The 23,251-nt window shown below is 40.3% G+C and overlaps 1 protein-coding gene across 4 annotated transcripts in view; it reads right to left on the minus strand.

Moving 5' to 3' along the window:
• Window positions 1-23,251, minus strand: part of rgs3a (regulator of G protein signaling 3a) — a 220,316-nt gene that overhangs the window by 21,591 nt on the left and 175,474 nt on the right. For all 4 annotated transcript variants that reach the window (XM_088614600.1, XM_088614599.1, XM_088614602.1 and 1 more), the window contains one exon: window positions 10,956-11,000. In XM_088614600.1, coding sequence (XP_088470726.1) covers window positions 10,956-11,000 — 45 coding nt within the window. The remainder of the gene's footprint in view (window positions 1-10,955; window positions 11,001-23,251) is intronic.

Below are 23,251 nucleotides of genomic sequence, written 5' to 3' on the forward strand. Positions count from 1 at the left end.
TGGTGTTTGGCATTCTTATTGATTTTCTCTTTACCAAATGACTGAAACAAAGGCTGGCTTCATGTGCTTTTGTGACAAGAGACAGCAGCTGTGGGACACGAGCAGACTGGCAGACGTGAGTTGTTCAGGAGAGCACAGGGGTAGTGATGACTGCAGCTGTTCAGAAATGGACCACTGCAAACATGATCTAGACAACGGGGATTCCTGCTAATACCCTGAATCAATGGTACCATTTCTTGGTAAGCAACTGCTAGGAGCACTTATTTAAGTGTGCCTGAAAAGCCCTCACACTCCCACACAACACAGTGTGGCCAACATCCAGGGCTTGACTTCTTTTTTTCTCAGCCTCTATGGAAGTTCCTGCTTTTATGTTGTAACTTTGTTACACTTAAATCACATTTACGCAGGACAATGTAGCTCTTCGGTGACTTTTCCTTTAAGGTTTTTTTCTCTTGCACAATTGGAAACCACTGCCTGTACCCCAGACAGCGTTTCCTTGCATTGTGCAAGGTCGTGGATAAGGCAAAGAGGAAGGGCTGGCAGGATCATGGCTTCTCTTGGGGGTCTCCAATGAACAATATGCATTTAAAAGCATTACAAAAGTGCGCCAATCTGGTAGGGGCAGATTATACATCTGAGACATAAACACAGCCACTATTGCCAGTGCTTTGAATTGCAATTTGTTCAATGGATTTTATGGGAAAAACTAAGGCCAGTTACTTCATGTACCATCTCCATGATGACTCAATTCCATATAGAAAGGCAAGCATACTTCTGTGAGATGAAGGTGTAAATCTGTGTATGCCATATTCGGCAGACTCATTACATCTTATGCACCAAGGAAGGGGCTAAAATAAGTTTTTATTTTGCACAGTCATGCAAAAATTTAAAAAAAGCATTTTACTTTTAGAGAAATACTCGTGATGTAACCCAGGGGCACTTGATTGAGACACATACACCCAAAAGAGGCCAATTAAAGTAGGTCTTTGTGTGGGCTTCTAAATAGCTCAAGTGGCAAAACTGTGTGGCTCATAGCTAGCCCTACAGTTCAGCCATTTACCAGTTTGAACCTGGGCCATGTCATTAGCCAGCTGTGACTAGGAATTTTGCAAGCAGCTGCACAGAACTGGCCACAAGCTGATGGGTCTTGGTTGAGATTGAGTTAGGCGGGGAGTCTGGGGATGGTCATCCAACAGAGCCCCTGGTGGCACACCAAGCTCCTGCAGGCTGTCTGTGTCCGTCAGAGAGAGCTCCAGCTCTCTACTCACAGTTCACATTTCCCCCTCACTGGCCATCAAGCGCAGCAGCGTTAATTAAAAGTTTGCGATTTCGAAACTAAGTGGGAGGGCATCTTCTGGTGGTACACATCGCTGGTCATTTTTCATCTGAAGCCTTCTACCACCTCCATTCACACATAAAATGTTTTGGCAGGTTTTTAAGGCACATTGCTCGCTACCCTCTTGACTGAAGGGGAGGATAAAAGAATTTATATATGATGAGTGAGCCCAATGAAACCTCCCTCAATTCACCTCTGATCAGATAACGCAGGGAGTCCTAAGTGCAAACTGAGTCTTCATTTATCTTCCACACAGGACAGAGATAGCTAGACTTCAGCCCTCTCCCCTGCACTCTGGTCTGCCTCCTTTGTGTCCAGATCCAAAACATAAAAGGTCAAAGCATTGTGGATACGTGTTACTTTCTGAAATGCTGTAATATTAGATCATTCTTTAGTCTTTATTGTTATTCTTTGTTATTAGTATTCTTTATTTATATGTATCCTCATATTATTGCCTTATTTAATCATTAGTACCTTAGTTTTAAAATATGAAAGACGATGTATATCTTGAGATTCATTTTTCAAACTGGAAGAGTACTACATGCGCTCATTCTTGTAATTTTCTGCAGCACTTGTGATTTGTTTTGCCATTACATCTGTTCAAAAGAAAATGTGTCATTATTACACTCAAATTCCTGCAATAATAGAAAATACTTAATTTGAACATGTCTTAGCAGAATGTGAACTTTCTCGGGCACCATAAGAAACAGAGTCAACCCGCAACTTTTTTGTCAATTTTACACAGCCATGATTCAAAGTATTTTCCATCACTGTTTGGTAATGGAATTTGGACAGGCCTACAACAGAAAAACTGGAATGGCTCATATCCAAGTCCAAAGCCTCCAACATAATAATCTATGGACTCCCTTCCACTTCATTCCTTTATACAGGCTGTACTGTTCTGCTTGTCTCTTCATTTACATTTGTATTAATCTTTAATATTGTATGTGATGTATATCTGCTTCATCAAAGTTCTCTTGCTGTACCACAGGCAAATTCTACCACCTGTTTTTGTGTGGTGATAAAGAATAATTCAACTAAATTCATCTCAACATAAATATCAATGTCAACGCAATTTACAGTACATGGCCAGGAGTCTGCTTTTTTATTAGCTGCAAAGAAAAGTAGATTTTAAATCAAAAATCAAAAACGAATTTCAGATTATTCTGTGGAGTGTTTACATAGATACTGTATATCAGCTGTACAGCCAGCCAATTAAATCACCCTGAAACTGCCAGCCCACTGAAGCTCAGCAGGTGTGAGTCTGACCAGTACCTGGACGGAAGACCTCCTGGGAAAGCTAAGGTTGCTGCTATAGAGGTCTTAGTGGGATCAGTAGGGGATGCTCTCCCTGCAGTTTGTGTGGGTCATAATGCCCCAGTATAGTGATGATACTGTAAAAAAGGCTTCGGATGAGATGTAAAACCAAGGTCCTGATTCTCCATGGTCCCTAAAAACCACAGAGCGTTTCCTGAAAAGAGTAGGGGCATTATCCTGGTGTCCTGTCCAAGTTTCCCCTTGGCCCATAGTAATCATGGCCCCCTAATAATCCCCATCTATGAACTGGCTTCATCACTCTGTTTTTCCCGCTCACTGAGAGCTGGTGAGTGGGGAGAGTACTGACACACTCTGGCTGCCATCACATCATCCATGTGGGGGCTACATGTTGGGGCAGTGGAGGGGAGTCTCCATTACTTCTGAAGCGCTTGGAGTGTGCAGGAATTATTATTATTATTATTATTACATAATTTTTGAAGCTATTTTAAAAATAATTGAAAGTATTCACACATCTGTCCAACATGGCTCTTTTAAAACATTATTTTTTCTAAAACAAATGCAAAAGATACTTAATGCATTCAGTGTGGATCTTACACAGAATCTAATGATTAGATGCAATTGTCTAATGATTCAGATCCAGTGCTGAGTCCAGTGCTATATACCACTACCACAACATCAAATATATCACTATCTACATTATCTACATATTAAAAATAACTCCCAGAACGCCTTCCCAAGGTCACACTATAGGATATCACTCAGCATCTAAGGATAGATTTCCAGCAAGGTCACTTCCTTCTGGAGCAGCGAGACGGCCAACAGCTTTCCTGTATCGCATACTTAACAAGATAATGACTAAAGACAGACGACAAGAAAATGACTCACGTCCTCTGTATTTTCAGAGTGGAAGAAGGATATTGAGTATTACAATACTGTAATACTCTACTTATTTATCCAACCAAAAATGCTTCCTGCGGCATACATACACAGGAGATAGCCAGTTCCTGCCAGCATCGGTTCTTCCTGTGGAAGGGGATGTTTTGAACAATGCACCTTATTTGCAATACCGAGGGCTTCCCGCCTAGCTGGGAGAGTTGTTACTGTATATTGAACCAGATGAACTTGACATTCCAGACATGCTCTGTGTTTCTTTGCCTTGTGGTTTCAGTATAAGTTGGCAGAATGAGTTCTTGTAAGACAAGAATGTAGTCAATTGATCAAAAGGCCTTATTGCTTATTCTCTTATTCTCTAGGTTGTATACAGTTGTGTTTAGATCAGTGCATTATGCTATTAGTTAATTGCTGTTATTTCTAGACTTACAGTACACTGCCTTGCATCAGTATTCCCAAGAAACAGATCTCTGTAGTTTGTGGAGAACCTCAAAATGAAAGGAAATTATTACATCCAGCAAAGACTAACGGTACGATATTGCTATGGAAATGGCTAGTTTGTCTACATTTGCAAATAACATATAACATAAATGATGTACAGTACAGTACGTGCAGTGATATTTCAAAGTTTGGAAACATCTTGCACAGAAGTTCAATATTATTAATTCTTCACTGTAATCTGTAAATAAATCTGTAATAAAAAAGAAGATACTACTCTGTTCAGAGAACTACTGTATATAAAGGTAAAATGCAAGCACTCCCAGTTGTACAACCTTTCAAGTAAAAGAGGAACACATTGAGTTGCTTCACACTTAAACATCAGTGTCCATATATTACACTGTAAGAAACGAGGCTATATGTTCAGGGATGCAGACATACTGGGAATTCAGAGATTATAGTGAAGAGAACAATACAGCTCTCTCCTGCACACTCTCTGTATTTGGAGTTTCAAAACTACAAAGCTGCTTCTGTAAGAGCTCTTTACAAATGAGATCTTGAAGTCATTCCTGGAGTTAATAAAAAGGAAAATGTACATTTTCTAACAAAAGAGTGGATGCCTTTGCTCCCTGAGGGTTAGTATTAGGGAATATTCGGGAATTTCATAACCCGGATTCAAACGCTGCGTCTGTGCAGTAGAGTTTCAAAGGGAAGTGGGTCGAAGATGAGGCAGGCTCAGCTCTTTGAGCACTCAAGACGTCTGCACAGAGCACAGGCTAAAGAGCTGCCAGGGGCAGCAGGCGTGTCGCGTAGTAGATGGGAAATGGCAAAGGCTGATGAGCTGGATGGTGCATCAACTTTAAAATGATTCAAATAAAAGCTACAAGAGGTCAATCCACACTCTCTGTTACATAATTAACAAAAAGGAAGGAGAAGTGATTGCTACTGCAACAAAGCTGTGTTCAAATCCTGCAGCGTTGTTATTTAATGATAAATTATTGCTACTCCTGTCCAACTCCCACTGCTGTCCGATTCCTGCTGATGAAACACATCTGGCTTCACATTCAGATGAACAGGGACTCTATCTAATTTTGGGCCTTCCACTTAAAACAGTGCAGTTGGCTGAACAGGAAAAATGTTGTGTGTCTTTTGAAAACAAATGTGAAATTTGTGCAATGAAAACCAGTTTATGGCGTCATATCACCTCAGAAGCTCAGTTCTGAGATAAGTCAGTTTGGCATGTAAATTTTCCTTTGCTCATGCAGCGGATGACAGACGATTTGCAGGTGTTGATCGCCCCTCAAAGGTAGAACATGTACAAAGAAATTGCCTTGCAGAAACCAAATACCACATTTGCAAACCACAAAGCACCCATTTATTGAAGGATTCACATTTTACTCCTGTGCATGTGAGATTTGGTGCTTGGTAAAGGCTTGTGTAACTTGCAGTTCTCTCACAAAAATTAATTCTTCAGTTTGTTAAAGAAATGCATATACGTGCAGTACACACCTAAATACAGTAGTGTAGAGATTTGCGTCCCCCTGATTTCACCCTAAGCTTACCCCCTTCCCACCTTTATTTCCCTTTTATAAAAGTGGGGTTGAATTAATTTCCCTCCTCTGTGTACAGCAGATCCCAGCTCTCTTTCTGTCTGATTTCCCAGCCATGTCCCTGCTCCATGATTACCATGCCCTGCTGGAACGAAATGCACAATAGAACTGTCAGGGAGCCCGTAAAGTCGTCTCCAGCCTGTCATTCCGCAGGCCACTGACACAAAACCAGGAGCGCTCATGACGACACAAATGCATGTGTTGAAAGCACAACAAAGGCGGCCTTAATGGTAGGCTGGAAGAGCACTTGAAGATACGATATACCTGGTGTAATGTAAAGACACAATTCCCTCGAAAATACCTGCACTAAATGAATCGGGGTGCCCATTCTAGGAGCTGTATTTGCTTTCCATAAGAGTGTCGAGTTAGCAGTTAAATCTGTTATGTGCAGATAAATGTGCACATAAGGAGTGAGGCAAGTGCCTTAAGTCGGGCGCTGAGTGACTGCATGAAACACCCCATTCATAATATTTCCATAGAGTTTGGGGGGCTCGTCTACTGGCACCCCTAGGGAGACAATTAAATGCAGCGAGCACAACCTGTGAAACTCACGTGTCAGTCATCTTGTTTAGAAATACAGGAAGGTAAGGCGCCATGGCAACAGCGAGCCCCCTGGGGGGGGGGGGGCGCAGACACTGGCATGTGTTCAGCGTGTTTCTAAACACGTGAGAGGATGAGTCAGGGCTGGAAACCCACTGCTTATGCTCAGCTCTGCTGCATCTCACCCTTCAACTAAACAGCGGCTGGCTTCAGATCCAGGAGGACTGCTGATGTCACTCCATAACACTTGGTGCAAAGGCTGCAGGACTGTTATAGCAACAGGTACAAAGCCAGAAGCAAAATAAACTGCTCTGTGATCCACATTTTACTCTTTCTCAACCACCACGGCCCCAGGAGGAGGAGGGTGGGAGGGGGTGACAGGAGTCAGCTGCTACTGGGCTCGAGATTCGCAACGTCAGAACAAAGGAAACATTGTCCAACTGGATTTTGCGCTCTCACTGTGCATCAGGAGGTGATGCAGGGCTGGAAGTCATGAGCTAAGAGTGCACCTTATTTCCAGTAAGCGCAGGGAACGATGTATTATTCACAATGCCTGTTGACATTTCCTTCCCACAAACTCCTGTGTTTGTCCTCCTTGACAACAGGCAACAGTCTTTCTGAACACATTATGGACAACCAGCAGAAACTGCCCAGGCTACTGTGGATTTATAATGTGTTTAAACTGTTTGTTCTACTCATGTAAACCTTTATCCTTATTTTAAAAAAAAAGAATGTGAAGTATTTATCTTAACGTACAAACGACTAGAATGTTTCAGTACAGAATTGTGTCATGAAACCAAGGATCTTTTATTGGAGTTTAGTATGCATTTGACTCTGATTAAGGCTTGCAGAACTGGAAGTAGGAGCTTTTTATCTCCATGTGACTAAATAAACATTAAAACAACATGGGCAACACACTAGACTGCACTAAATCAAAATTTCTATTCCACCTTCAGCTGCCATATGAGATCCTTGCTTGATGGTAGAAGCAGAAAGTTCTGTGCCTCTGATATCTTGACCCTATTTACAAAAATGTAAAACAAAATCACAGCTTCTTCTCTTCAATTACGAGAGTTTTCTCTCCATCCCCATAATGTTTCCTCACATTTGTCCATTAAGAAGAGAAGATATTACCTAATTTAACTTATACAGTACTGTAACAATACAGAATAAGTCACAATAAAATCCTGTATGGTGCTCTGTTATAAACCCCAGCAGAGGTGCAGAGCAGCCAAGTCTGTATCCATGCAGGTCAGACACTTTGTTTAGCAAAATGTGCCAAAATTTCAAAATCACAGAGGCAATCTGTTCTACGATCTTGTGCAACGACCTCCCTATTCTAGACATTTAATATCACAGTTTCCTTTTTTTCTATGCACTCGGAGGTCTCTGTTAATCTCCTGAAAGATGCTGGGTGTAAGGAACATACTGTAATATCAAATAATGAGGTTTGGGAAGAGGTTATGTACGACATTCACTGGTGGTCTATTAATGCCAGACATCAGGACACAAAGTCATGCAGTACATCAAATTCATTACTCTAAAACGAAATTGAACAAAATAAATTTGTCAGTTTGTCCTTTACGTGACAAGAGTAGCCCTTTAGAAAGCACTCTCTCACATCTCTCCTGGCTGTGTCCCATGTTGTAGAACGTTTGTGTCGTTATATTGCGCTGGTACTCAGGAAGTGCTTGGGAAGGATACACCCCTGAACTAGACCTCTTTGGTGGTTCAGAGGCAACCTTTTTGCTCAGCCTAGCAAAAGGAGAACAATCGGCACAGATCTTCAGAACGGTTGTGGCCGAAACAAACATTCGTAACGAACTGAAATGGGTCATTGGACCCTGTGTCAACAGCTGGCTCGGTAAGATGCCCACCCCTATTACAATTGAGAGGGTTCCTTTACTCAGCTGTTACTCAGAAAGCTTTGTACCCATCCCTGATTGTTTTGCACATCCAGTCATTCTGTGATTACTTCTGTCATAGATTTTGACTAATTCTCACCTCAACAAGAAAACTGTAAAAAAGCATAAGCAAGTTTGAGCTGTTCGTTTTGCTTTGTCTGACTGTTTTTTAGGTGGGTTTTTTGTATTTTGTTTTTTTTGTTTCTTAGTTTTTGATAATCTTGTTGACATTTTTACAATATCTTAAATATTTAAAACAGAGTCCCGTCACCTGGTCAACACGGATCAGGCCTGGTTATTACAGTGCAGGGGCAGGAGAGAAAGTAAGGCACGTCAGTGCGTTGTATGGGTGGCAGGGGTGGTAAGGTTGAGGGAGGATTCACCTGTATCACCCACATCTGCTCACTTTCCATTGGTTAACTTCAGATAACGTGAGGAAAGCAAAACACAGAGGATTTACAAATTCTATTTTTTTTGCCCCTTTTTCCCTAACTTAAAAGAACACGTAATTGCCTGTGTCTGCCAGAACAAACCTCTTCTGAATTATAAAGCTGCAGTCTAACCTAAATCTTTCTCACAGTCATACCCCCTGAAGAGTTAATCTAGGACACGGCCCAGGTGTGAAATAGACTAAAAACAGCCAGGGTCTGCTCAAGGCAACAGAAGCTGTTGTGCTTTACACAGTTCCAGCTACTCAACAGAGAGGACAGCATAGCACATTCTGTTGCAATGCCAGCAACTAACTGAATATTACTAGTAATTTATCATAGGTCAGTTATTGGACAACTCAGATAAAAGCTATATCACTCTGCAACTCACTGAAGCTCAGCAGGTGTGAGCCTGGTCAGTACCTAGATGGGAGACTCAGCTAAGCTTGCACCTGGAAGAGGTATTAGAGGGGCCAGCAGGGGGTGCTCACCTTGTGGTCTGAGTGAGTCTTAATGCCCCAGCATAGTGAGGGGGATACTATACTGTAAAAAGGCGCAATCCTTCGGATGAGACGGAAAACCAAGCTCCTGACTCTCTGTGGTCATTAAAAATCCCAGGGCGCTTCTCAAAAAGAGTAGGGGTGTTACCCCGGCGTCCTGGCCAAATTTCCTCATAAACCCATGATTACCAATCATGGCCTCCTAATTATACCCATTTATGGATTGGCTGCATTACTCTGGCCTCTTCCTCAGTGATACTGTAGCTGGTACTGTATGTGGTGAGCGTTCTGGCGCACTATGGCTGCCGTCACATCAACCAGGTGGGACTGCACACTGGTGGTGGTGGAGGAGAGTCCCCATGCGTGGAGTGTCCAAAAAAGCACTATGTAAGCGTAAGGAATGTATTATTATTGTTGTTGGTTCAGTCTTAAACCCAGTCCTTTAGTTTTGCCAACAATGGCTTACAACAGTTATTTGAAAAATGTCTTAAGGTGGTTATTTCCAAACTGGAAAGATGGAACTGAAATATTTTAGTGTTTTAAATAGGCCGATTTACTTTAAGCACTCGTCAGGGTGGAACGGCTGAAATTTGGTGCACCCTTCCAGATTCATGGGTTTCATAGAACCCTGACGGGGAAATTGCTGCAGCATTTTCTCCTTCTGAAGTAATTCGCTGAAGTTATTTATATAGGTTACATGACACTTAACCTGGACGTTGGATGTCACCAAACAAATCCTTTCATGCAACAGGGGTATTTTTACTCCACACCACCAAATGCTATTTCATGGAATATTCAGGCTCATGACATGGGCTGTGTGGTATGGATTAATGGGGTGTCGTAAATGAATATTTTAGTTACAGCCATTCAAAAAGATTTGTTATTACTCCTATAGCTACAAATCCCTCACTGACAACACCACAAGACTGCATGCACGCAGGAGGCCACAGGGGTTGCTCTGTTGCCAGGAGAGCTGTGACTGACTAATATCACTCTACCTACTCATGGTTACAGTCAACTAGTAGCCAGGTTTGAACCTCTAATCAAACAACTCAACCCGAGTCTGGGCAAGTGACTTTGCTGGTTGAGCCATTTAGGAATCCCCAAGAGAAGAGAAGGCTTCTATTACCATTTTCTGTGTTTTCTGGGAGGGAGGTACTGTAGTTCAAGGAGGTAGCTGCGTCAGCATGCATAGGCTACAAAGGAACAAGTAAAGGTTCATTCCATGCTGAAAAAATAAGAAAGGAAACACAACATTTTGCCTGTGGAGCCTTCTTCGGGGGTGAAGAAGGCCAAAACGTTGCGTTTCCTTTCTTCTCTTTTCAGCATGGAATAAACCTTTACTTGTTCCATGGGAAATGTATAATTGAACTACGCAATATTCTTAGCAGTCAGTATCTACATGTTCATTCCCATTTTGATGTTATTAACCAAATTTCCAGTGCTCGATACTGTAGTTGTGTAATGATTACAGCCTGGGTATAGAGACTAGTGTCAGGTAGCATGAAGCCAAGCAATGCTACTGTATATTTTTTATACAAGAGGTGTACCAGTGTAGTATTACATACAGATCTGCTTTGACAGAGATTTAAAATCTTAAAATTTTCCAGAATCACAGGCAATACTGCTTGTTCTTACACTATTATATGTCATATGGTGCTGTGTAAAATGAAGAACAATATTGGATAATAATTACCTCACGTAAAATGGAAAACAATTTTCTTCTCTCCTAATTCCACCAATACAAAGGTAAAGAGCAAAGTCGTTGTAAACACTGTCACAACGAAGAAGGCTAAGGCCACAGTCAGAAAGTCATATTAGACAGAGAACTCAAAATTGCCAAACACAACTTTGAATTCCGTCATGTCAAAGTCCTTGTGAACTTTTGTCAGACTGATTTCCATTCCGGTATGTTGTTTTCTGCTCAATTTCCAGACCCAGGAGAAACATCTCAAGGCTAGAAGTGTATAAAAACAAAACCTGCAAACATTAGAAGGTACTTGACCAGAGAGACTCATGCAATCACTGACCTTGAACCTCTGCCAGTTTTGTAGGAAATGAACTGGGTCTGAAAGCTGCAACAACAAAAAAAAAAAATACACACAATATAGCTTTATCTGTGGATAACAGCACCACTTACGTTCTTTGCGTTTTTTGGGGTGTTTGAGCAATGGGTTTCCGTGCGTCAGCCTTGAGCTGAAGTAAACATGGTGGGCCTTTATATATTGAGATTCCCGTCTACTGCTCTTTGCCCTGAACCTCATTATGAAATGGTACAAAAAAAACCTAAAGTACAGTAGCTGTATTTTTAGAAGCACCCTGCCCTTCCCAGGTCCTGAGATATGTACAAAACAACCTCCGGGAACAGTCCCTACCCTCTCTGCAGCACTCCAGCATGGGGCTTACGTGAGTATCTCCTGAATAACTCCACAACACAGTGCCTGCCTGCGCTTACCGGCAGAACAGTACAGAGAAAATGTTCTGTTTGTGCCTCTCGATAGCATGAAACCCAGAGCGAGGTGTCACTACAATTGATAGCCGAAATGGAGTTGTGTGATGTGAGCCAGTCCTACATAGTAAAAGCAGAAGCTTCTACTTGGCTTGCAATATTCGAGAAGCCAAAGCAAGGTTTGCAGAATTTAAGTATGACCTATAATAATAACAACAACATATTAAAGACAAATATTAGCTTTTTAAAGGACTCTACTGTAATTGCAGGCTAAAATTTCAAAGGCAAATTATTTGCCATATTTAATGAAATTGATCCATAAGTAATGTTAGTTGTACTTGATAAATTGTAAAATCTATAAAAAAACCATGACGCAAACAAAAGCCATAGTCATTAAATACTGACAAGGTGACAGTTACGTTTCTATACAAAGAATGATAGATATACAGAGTAATGCATTTAAATTCAGTACCAATCACTAACACCTGTTGCTTTTCTGCATCTAATGAATTTGTCTTCTTCCTCTAAATTGAAAAGATTTATGAGTTGTTTTTTTTAATGAGAAACATGTGTGTGAATAGCCAAAGTGACTAACTGAGCTCTTAGAAAGATAAAATGCAGTACGGTTTAGGTGTATAACTGTGATCATACCTGTATTTACCAGCAGAACAGCAAAGAGAAAATGTTCTCTATGTGTGCATATAAACATTATGCATGCTTAACTAAATGTACTGTACATTGTATCAGGGCAGCTGTTTCAAATGGTTCACTCAATTGTTCACAGCCAGGACAATTCATGCCAGGCACTTTTTGCTTCAAAAGAAGACTGTATCACCTACAAATACTAAGTGCTCTTGTTGTTCTGGGATCACCATGAGTGCATCATGCTTGCCCAACCTTTTTTAGTTACAGTATGTGCATAAGGTGTCCTGCCATTTATATTGGGAGACATGGAAACCATCAGAGCAGCAAGGATCTAAATTCTCTCCTGACTGTTTGTCCACTGTGTTACCTCCCCTAAGCATTACCACACTGATCTCTCTGTATCCTTTCACATCGATTCAAAGCAAAGACATCTAAACCCAAAATCTTCCATAGATTGGATTCACACATTTCCCCAGCACAAAACAATGAATCTCTTTCTAATCCTTATAATTCACAGATTGCTGTGTTTCACACTTCCCCTTGGAAACTATCACTCAGATTATTATCTCACTGTTCTGCTTTATCTTAAACTCCAGTTATTCTCATCTTTTCTCTGATCATCACGTACACAGACAGTCTCATAGTGCTATACTGAGCTAGTTATTAAAGCATGAGGAGTAACAGATTAATAGTGGTAATGAACACAGGTACAATCACTTATTTGTAATTCAGTTGAAATTCTCACTCATGTATAATACTTCTGACCCTGGTTATAAGATGCAGTTTTTTAACCTTCTTTCTTATTTACCAGCACAAAAAAATAATGTGCCCTGTGACAGTTCAAAACGTCAGCGTGCATAAACTGCAGAGGAACTGGTTATGCGTTTATTCCCTGCTGAAAAGAAAAGAAAGGAAACGCAATGTTTCAGCCGTGGAGCCTTCTTCGGGTGTGTGATTAATAATTAGCCCTTCTTCTGGGTTGAATCAACTAAAAAAATGTTTTTTGAAGGATCCAGTTCGTAACATAACTTGATTTTACTGTTCCATAAGAACATAAGGTGTACAAACGAGAGGACGAGTTGGTTTATCTTGCTTGTTTAGTTGGAATAGCTACTGTACCTCTTGTTGCTAAAGGCCAGGATATCAGCTGGGACACTGTGTAGCTTGTTCTCGACTCACTTCAAACACATTTCTCCTATGGAATCACTGATATTCCACAATAAAAATAAAAGCACAAAGTAAGAGACAGTTCTCTCTCATTTAAATCCACGGGGATCACTTCTCATCTAGAAACTGCCAATTTAGAAACAGTATGGGTGTGATAATGGTTTGTTTTAGTAATCTTTCATATTACAGATTTCCACTTCACACATCCGTTTTAAAATATCCCCCACACAGCTTTTTTTCCCCACAGCATACTCAAAAGACCCCGTAAGGTCAGAAAATGACTGAAACCAGCTGGAAACTGTTCAGGTAGCATGGAAAGACTGTGGTCTGAGGAGGTCACATTTTGTTCTGTTTCTCCTGTTCTTGCTTGTGTTTTCCTGCGTTGATGTCATTTCTTTTTCCAGTGCACACCAGCAGAATAAATGAATGCAGAACAGGAAAGAAATAACCCATGATGTTGTGTAAAATTATGCCTTTAGACGAGGAATCGGTTCGCATACTCTTCTCCATAGAAAAGGTGATGTCAGTGAGGATTTTTTCAGGGGAAACTTGCACTGTAGTTCCAAAGATACAGCCACCCAAATGTCAAAATTGACTTTCCACAGACAAAAACCTTATAATAAAAAAGTCATAATTTACTCGAAACTTTCTAGGAATACAGTTTTACTGTATTCTAAATACATTCAAAACCTGCTATAAAACTGAACTCCAAACTGTATTTGCAGTGAGCCCAAGGCTTGGATAAGAGATTGCAGATACTGTACTTGTATATAAGTAAATGTTTTTTGCTTCTTTCCTCTTAAATAATTATTCATTGAACTGTAGGGAAAAAATTACTGCTAATGTATTTCTTGCAGCAGTCAGGTGTTTTCAGCTCCCAAATTGGTGCTATCAGCTTTGATTAAAAATAAGGAGTTTTATCAGGTAGAATGGAAGCTGAAGAGCCTCAGAGCTGCTTTTAAGTTACATTATGTTGCTGCGTTGCTTTGGGTACAAGGTGTATGTCCAGTTTTGTTTAGTGTTTAGTGTTTAGTGCCTCCATGACTCCACCATGTTCTGAGATGGAACAGGAAATTTTCAAGTTTCTTGATGCAGAAAACGTCAATGCACCAAAGAGTCTGCTTTGTTATTCTTCTACCATCTATCTTTCCGGATCTTTCATGGTGAAAACTGAACGATATGGTTCTCTAAGTAAAAGCCTTGTATTATTAATATCTATTTGTGCTAAAAATTAATTTCATATTCTTTTTCAGTTCACCCCCACTCTTCCTAGGCTACTTTGTATTAAAGTGCAAATACCATTTAGTTTTCTGATTTTAATGGAGGTGATATACCAGATAAAGTGAAATACAGTTCTTCCATTATTTGCCAATTAGGAACTTTATCAGCTGTTCAGTTTTTCATAACCCCAGTGCAATGAGAGTAAAAGAAAAATAATTGATACGTTTTCTGGGGATTAGGAAACAGCTAAACTGGGTGTTGCAGTATTAAGAAAAAAAGAGTGTAAATGGAGCAGAAAATAAGGAGCAGACAGTAATAGGAGGAGACTACAAAGTAAAAAAAACTTAGGGATAAGAGAACTTCACACTGAAAGGAAGGAGCATAGTCTGAGGACAGGTGCTAGACAGGAAGCTAACCAGCTGTTTGCCTGTTGAAGGCTTTTTCTTGTCCTGACACCACATTGTGAACTTCATCTTAGATTTCACAGTCAAAGGGAAGTGTGTAGTAATGTCTTCAGAAACACAAACTATACATTCTATACAGTCTGCCTTTCCTTTTTAGAGCCCCATGCCCATGTTCAGCTGTTTAAATGAAACCAGAAGCCATTCAGGTTGTAAGGTGATCCCTGTTCCCGAAAGACATACACACAGTGGTATAAAACTGGTAGACGTGGAGATGACTGGAATGGTCTGATTGTGGACACCAGTTCTCAATTCTGAACACAGCACAGCTTTAAAAGAAACTACCTACAAGCTGGTTTCCCAAATCAGGACAATAACATCATTTTGAGGCTCTGAATGAGCCTCCTTTCATCCCCAGGGTGGATCAATAGAATGCACTCTGGTACAGGGGGAAATTGTAGTTATACTGTACTCTATAGGGGGCATAGGGGAAAATTCCAGTACTGTGCAAAAGTGTTGAATCCATATAATTTTGTCATTTTAGATTACAAATAACTCCAGGATAGCATAGTTAGATACAGCAAAAGGGTTTCTGGAGAATAATTGAAAAAGTGTTTGAGAAGGAAGGGCCATCACAACAGTCTGCTATGAATCCAATTAAGGCCAGCTAAGCATCCTACCCGCTTTGTGGAATGCTTTACATAACATGTGGTTCCTTTAAACAATATTTCCATTTTACACCAACATAATGACTAAACGTTTGGAGAATCTCGGAAAAGAAGAAGGTGGAAATAATATACTCATCAAAACTATGACTTACTAATTTTCTCTCCTAGCCTGTTCATGGCGGTTACGTTACTGTATATTTAAACCTAGAAGATATGCAATTAAAAAGAACAGTAAGTAATGCTTTTGAACAGAATAACCCAGATGTTTGCATAGCACTGTCTGTCGCTGCACAAGGACAGGATGATCCATTGAGTGGAAAGCTTTCAACATGCCTTATGGTACAATTTGACAGGTTACTAGTAAGTTACATTTTGTCTGTCAGAAAACCAAGACAAAATATGAAAACCGCTTCTAACATACAGTAGTAGTCAGTGATATCAGAGTAATAACATGATAAGCAGGGAGTAATCTGAGCATCTGTGATATATATATATAAACTGAAAAAACACCCCACGATTTATTAAAGCACTGAATTGGATATAATTTAGGTAAGGGGTTTCAAAACTCAGTGAGCAGTAAATGAAGCAGCACATGAAGAAATTAAGCACTCGGGAGAGGCTGTTCAATTGGTCCCGCCAATGTTATTAAAAGAGCTGAGAAGGTTAAGAGCCGAGCTGGGGTAAAGAGCTGCATATTCGCCTTGACAGGGATTGGACAGCCCTAATGGGTGAACCGCATCCAGCAAGCTCTTAACATCTGACATTCTGCTTAAGAATACTGGCTTGTTTCACATTACAATCAAAGGCAAGAAACCGAGCCAAGCACTGAAGTGCACACTTGTAATTTACCAGTAAACCAAACGCTACAGACTCAGGGTGTGAAGCTCTGGAAGGAAAGACGGGGCCGCTGAATTAGACGGGCCCGTGCCTAACTTTTTGGTCTGGGCTGAGTGTCTTATTCCAGTGTGCTGTCTGCGTAGTGCGTCACTCTGTGGAAAGGCTCTGTGTGTTCTCAGCCTGGTTCTTTGGTGCTTTCGTCACAGAAACCATCTCTCATGGAGACTGTTGCTATGTGATACTAAACAAGTTGGTTATCCTGCAGTATTTCATATTTGATTTCCACGTTCTCTGCAGCCAAGCTGATCAACAGTTCTTCTTATATGTTAGTCTGCCTGACTGGCTGCAGGCCAGAGCAGTTTCTTCATAATCAGTGATATTTTTCATCACTGACACTACTGCAAAGTTACATCTACAGAAAATCGCAGCAGGACAGCACCGCTCTAAAAGACCTAGAAAAAAAAGGCTTTCTAAATTAACACAGATGTGTCTACCTTCTAACAGCAAGACATGGTTTAAAGTAATATTCCTCTCAGGGATACAGCAATGTGTGCCTCACATTGCCACCAAATGTAGAAATGGTGTCTATAAAGTGAATGACAAACATGCTATATGCATGTACAGATGGGCATGAATACTAAGAAAATCTAATGCAAATCACAAGAGTGGCAAACATAGCATATTACTTACCATATAATTTAAAAAACAACAGCTTCAGAATATTCTAGCACAATATTGTATACTGAACAGGTATCAAATATACATGCTTTAGGAACATTTTATTCCTTAATGTCACATAAATTAAAGCTGCCGGATATCTAATCTTCCACAGTTGGTAGCCTGAAGCAACACTGCAATGAGAGTGACAGAAACACTCTGGCTTACAGACAGGAATTTATTACAGGATCTATCAGGGCAAACAAATTTATCATATCCACCCCCAACACAGCACTGAATGCCCTTAGCCACATCTATTCAGAAATATTAAAAGCCTCAAAAAAAAAAACAAGTGCGCTTAAATTATTAAAGTCAAAAGCAAGGAATGGAAGTTTCGACAGGAAGGGATTAACCAGCTTTAATGAAACTCCAAGGTCTAGACTTGTACAAAGTCGTAGGCATCTTCCCAAGGAGACAAGTGAGGAGAAAAGAGCTTCTTTTCTGCTTAGTGTGTGCATTGTTATATAGGATACTGTACAATGCTGCTTTTAAAACAAAAAGAAAATGTGGACATAACAAAATACACAATTTTCCACCAAATTTGTGATGTCCTGATGCAGAAGAAAGCTACTTATCAAGGACTTTTTGCTCTGTTGCTGTTTATTTTTGATTGGCTTGATTTTTTAGGTTTTAGGGGAAGCTCAGCGAAGGATTTTGTGATAACTGTACTTCTAAATTTGGGAATAATGTTGTGTATTTGATAAATTATTCCAAAACAAAGAAACAGTCCTGCCCTTTTCTATCCTGGCAAAAGATGATTTCATAGCAGCTTGTATTGCTCATTAACTCTGTTTATAGAAGGTTAATCTAAATACTAGAGGTGGATTGTTTTAGAAATATATTGTGTTGATGTTTCAAGCAAATATAAAATAAATGAAAGAATTTTGTAATGTAGACTTATTATAGGTAATTTAACAATACAAAGAAGACACATATCTTTACAAACGTGAAGAGGCATCCTAGCTTTGTAATAAGTTAAATTTTTGCTTACTTAGCAAAGGAGACCCTTTGCAGAACTACAGTAAGTTACTGGAAGACATGTGGAAAGATTTCACTGTTTGTGGGAGTTTGTCTCCCAGGGTATGGCTCATAAAAAATGCCCTGTCACACAAAACAAAACAGCAATACTTCATCACAACATGCCCAGGAAACCTCAGCAAGCAAACCCATGTATCTTCACCTCTTCCGTTTCTGGGAAGATAGCATAACGTATGAGACGCTGATGCAGATGTAGTGATGCAAGATAATCCTGAGAGGTCGTTCTGGATAGGAAAGCGCATCTGACAGAGCAAATCAGCACCCAAGTAAGGATGAACATCTATTCTGGCTGAGCTTAAAGCTAAAGAGACTCAAGTGCAAATAGGAATTATCAGAAATAACAGGAGGAAGGAAACTAAACCCGAATTGAATGCCATCATTTTATTGTTACTAATTTCACAGAAGGGCACCACAGCACTAATTCTCTGATATGTGCATTAAGCATCACACAGACACCAGTCACAATACATTAAGTGAAATGGTGTAAATTTGTGCAAATGTAACTGAGATTACTACAGATATTATATGAATAGGGCAGCATGGTAGCTCAGTGTTTAGCTGGGGTCCTGAGTTCAATTCCTGGGGTGCTGTCTGTGTGGAGTTTATATGTTCTCTCTGTTGCATGTGAGCTTCCTCTGGATGCCCCAGTTTCCTTCCAAAGTCCAGAAACAGACTGGTAAGTTAATTTGCCTCTGGGAAAACTGGCCTTGGTGTGAGGGTTTGTAACCAATGGACCAGGTATGAGGTTTATGTTAAACTTTAAGTATATACGAAAATACTTATTAAACACACATTATTGAAATAATGTGCCAGTCCCATTTCTTCAATATTACTTTTTTTTAAAACCCTCATGACTCTTTTCTGAAGCTACAGCCCATTGATTCAAAACTTTATAAAAACGTTTCAAAACTGATTTCTATGAAACCAAAGCAGTTCAATGACATTTTCCAAACTGGAAATTTTAAATCTAAATGAGCATATTGTTATTATTGGTTGCAGGCAGTGCAGAGACTTGTTTAATATGTTTTATGCTACGATTTAAACAGAGCAAGGGCTTTCAAAAGGACAGTTCCTGGTAAAAACGTAATAATTTTTAGTGTACATAAAATTTTATGATATGGAGGTTTTATGAAGAGGAGAAGACAGCCTTTAAATAATGGCCCGCTCATGGCTGTATAAAACTGGAGAGATTACGTCAGTAGGCAGCAAAACTGCCCAGAAATCTCCTATTACCAACAAATGAGGACTGGGTTTGCATTCTTTCCTCCAAACATGACACCATTTAAGGCACAAATTCATGTTGAACTTTGTTTTTTTAATCTTTTCTGGGGAGTTCACTCTGTTCAAAGCTCCTGGGCAACATCAGCAATATATTTATTTGATGGGAAGGCTGCTCATGAGTCCTAATAAGATAATTTAATGTTGATGAAAAACATCAATGCACGGAAAGCAGCACTATCAAGGGAAAATACAATTTCGCCAACCTCCGAGAAGCCATTTGAACTTGTGACCAAAACAAGGCATGCACTCTGAAAGTAATAACAGAAGCATGTCATGCAGTGAAATAGGGGCTGCAAGCTGTGGATGAACCCAGGCCACCCATTCAAGCTGAATAAACTGCTCCCTCTGGTGGCGGCTTGTGGGAATGCTGTCATAGCAATTCCAACAAGAGGACTTCATGAGTTTCCGATTGCAAGGCTGTAACATGTCTTCAATTTCAATGCAAAAAACATTTAAAGAAGACAAATTTAATTAGGTGGACCCCCTTAGATGACTTGCATTGCATTATGAGAAATATTGTTTAAGAACCCTGAACACAGCATTTTTTTTGCAATGAAGGCAAGACCCCCTGTTGAATAATGACCTCGCCAAAAGGGCACGTTTGGCACTTCAGTACATTTCTAAATGATGTCATACCTTTTTTACAGATCATCCATCTATCTTTTTTCTAACTGCTTTATCCAGTACAGGGTTGCGGGTCAGTCAGAGCTGGTACAAGGCAGACTACACCGTGGACAGGCGCCAGTCCATCGCAGGTAACACGCCAGGGACAATTCTCCCAGGAGCCAATTAACCTATCAGTATGTCTTGGTACTGTAGGAGGAAACCTCAGCACCCAGAGCAAACCCACTCAGACAGGGGGAGAACATGCACTCCACACAGATAGCTCCACCAGGACAGAAGCCAGGCCCAAGTGCTGCCAGCTCCTAAATCTAACCCTGTGCTCCCGTGCTGCCTGTTACAAACCACTAATTTAATAAAAAGATTATTAAATATATAAAATATTTTGTTTTCAAACAACAACTGTCTTCTATCATTTGAAAAAAAAAATATTAGGTGCAATTAATACTTTTGCACAAGCCTGACGGTAAAGATATTCCTTTTAGCAGTGGACAAAACAGATCTGACAAAGTGTGCCAGGAGCAAGTGTTTCAATAATTCTGACTCGCATGACTCGGATTTGTTAGAACAGTCAAAAACAATAGTCTAGAAGACAACAGACATCACATTCACTCTTTATTTGGGCAATTAGTTCACAAAGTTCAGGAAGAAAGTTGCTTGAATAAGATATTTATCCAGCGGTGTCCTGTAAAATGTTTTATGTGTCTGTATGAGACACAGGCCACTATTCCCATTATTGTGCAGAAGTGTGGATTATTTACAATCTACAATTACTGTACAAGAGAGGTATACTTGGTGTTTCGTTGGCAAACTGCTTTTTCCATGCCGTAGAGAGGTACAGTGAATTCAGTCATTTCTAAGAATGTTTTGTCCCATAACACAAGTTCGCTGAAAACCTTTCCATTGGCCTTTTAGTGGCATTAGAAATTGTGCAGGCGTGCGTACCACTGGAGCTCTCTTTTAATAAGAGAACAGACATCGGAGCTTGGAAAACCAGCAGACATTTCCAGGCTTGAGAGCAGAGAGTACTTGTCTTAATCAAAACAGAGGACTGAGGGCTTCTAACTAAACATTAATAATAATAAAGCAATAGACTCAGTGGGTCAACTGCAGTTTTTTATTCCCAGAAATGACACACTGATGCTGACTTAAAAGGACAGGGGGCAAGCATGATACACCAGCTCAAGGGATATATAATGGGAGAGAAATCATCTTTCAGGTGACCAGGCTGCTCTTTGCATTTATTTTCATACCTGGGATCTTGAGAACAAAGTACTTACAGATTCCCTCAATCTACTGTAGGTGGTATAACAGAAAGTTATTTCAGGCTCTGCTTCCTTACACATTGTCAACTTTACAATATTTCCAAATTTCAAACCATTGTCCACTAAACCTGTTCAAATCCTAAGACGTTGAATATATCTCACATGGGTATATTGATTTTGGATGTTTGTGACTTTAGTCTGAAATTTATTTCTGTCCCCTCCTTTGCTGTGTAGATTTGATTAAATATTTTGCAAGTAGAAAAACTGTTGTTTTCTAGATTATCAGAAAGATAAAAGTACCATTGTTTAATGTTCTTTGCTGCACTCAAAATATCAGTCATTTTTAATGCATACTTCTAAAGTTACCAATATTTCAGTCTAATGAATTAAAGATGTGTATGGAATAAAGCAGTTGGTTGTGCAGGTGTCTTTTTAAACTGAAATAAACTTACAAAACAATTTTCCTTGAACACACTTCCCAGAGATGTGCCACAGGAAAGAGCAGTATGAAATGCTTCTAGGAAGTAAAGCAAAATTATGCCCTTTTCAAACATGGAAATAAACTAATGCATTAAAAGTAGTTTATCATTTCTTGGGGAGGACAAAAGGCAGCCAACCTAGAAGCAGGATGCCAGTCAAATACCTCAGCAGCCCTACGGACACAGACATCTAATAGGAAAAGAAACAAAACCACACAGAATTTCATCACTCCCAGGCATTCAAAACATCTGGCCCTGGGTTCTGATCACGCCGGTATTCAACGTTACAACAACATTACTCCCTTGAATTAATTGGAGACATTCCGTTTTGATTAATTTCCTGCCACTACAGTCTTTCATGACCTTGAAAACCGCCTGGAGCCAGACTCCATACGGACATCTGCTGTTGTCTCTTGACATGGCCTGTGCGTGTAGCAGAACCGGCCATGTGGCGCAGATGAAGGGCACTGTGGAGGTTGCTGGCCAGTTTTTCAGTGATGCTGTGAGGCTGTCTAAACTCTCTACTACATTTGCTCTGTGCGCTAGTCTTTGAGAAAGACCTGTGAAGGATCTGCGCCTGTGGCTGGAAGGTTGCCGGTTCATATCCCGTGGCCGGCAGAGGAATCCTACTCTGTTGGGCCCCTGAGCAAGGCCCTTATCCCCAACTGCTCTAGGGGCGCTGTATAAATGGCTGACCCTGTGCTCTGACCCCCAGCTTCTCTCCCTGTCTGTGTATCTCATGGAGAGCAAGTTGGGGTATGCGGAAAAAAAAGACAAATTCCTAATACAAGAAATTGTATATGGCCAATGAAGTGATCGTAATAGCACTTCATAAGAACTAAGAACTGCACATGAGTGTTTATCAGAAGCAAGCACAAGGAATGCTAGCAGTAAGGACACAGTAAGGAGAGCTTGTCTAGATAGGAGGGCCCAGAGCTACTCCTCTTATAGGCTCGTATCCTTCCTCAGTGTGACCAACCAGGGATCAAACTCCAGACTGGACTCAGAGATGCCGATGTTTGACATCTGAGACTTGCATAACAAAATCAAGGTTTCTTCCAGACGCACCCAAGGAGTTTAATTTTTCACTGGCTGAGCTAGCACACTAGGAAATTTCGCAAAGCCTATAAGTACCGTAACATGATTAAAATACAGCAAACATGAGAGACAATGAGAGCTGACTGCACACCAGTCATATGCAGTATATACATACAGTATATGACATGGAAACTACCACAGCTGAGTGTTGTGAAGTTAGTGATTTGTCTAGAGAGTTGGTATACTGCTCACACCTGCCTGGACAGAAGGTGAAGAGGAAAGACTTTTAAGAGATACAATCCTAAAAAAGGAATCAAAGGAAAAAACAACAATTCTAGAAAAGAAAAACAAGTAGAAGTATCTTGGAAGTATATGAACGCCTGGTGTTGTGAGAATGGTGAACGGAAGAGGTCTCTGTGAAGTTCTGTCAGGAAGTGAAGGCTTCTCGAATATGGAAGTTTAAAAGCCTAATGTGGTCATTTGTCCTTTGGTTAGATTT

Source organism: Lepisosteus platostomus, chromosome 21, assembly GCF_059453375.1.
Source record: "Lepisosteus platostomus isolate fLepPlt1 chromosome 21, fLepPlt1.hap1, whole genome shotgun sequence".
In the NCBI taxonomy this organism is placed as follows: domain Eukaryota; kingdom Metazoa; phylum Chordata; class Actinopteri; order Semionotiformes; family Lepisosteidae; genus Lepisosteus; species Lepisosteus platostomus.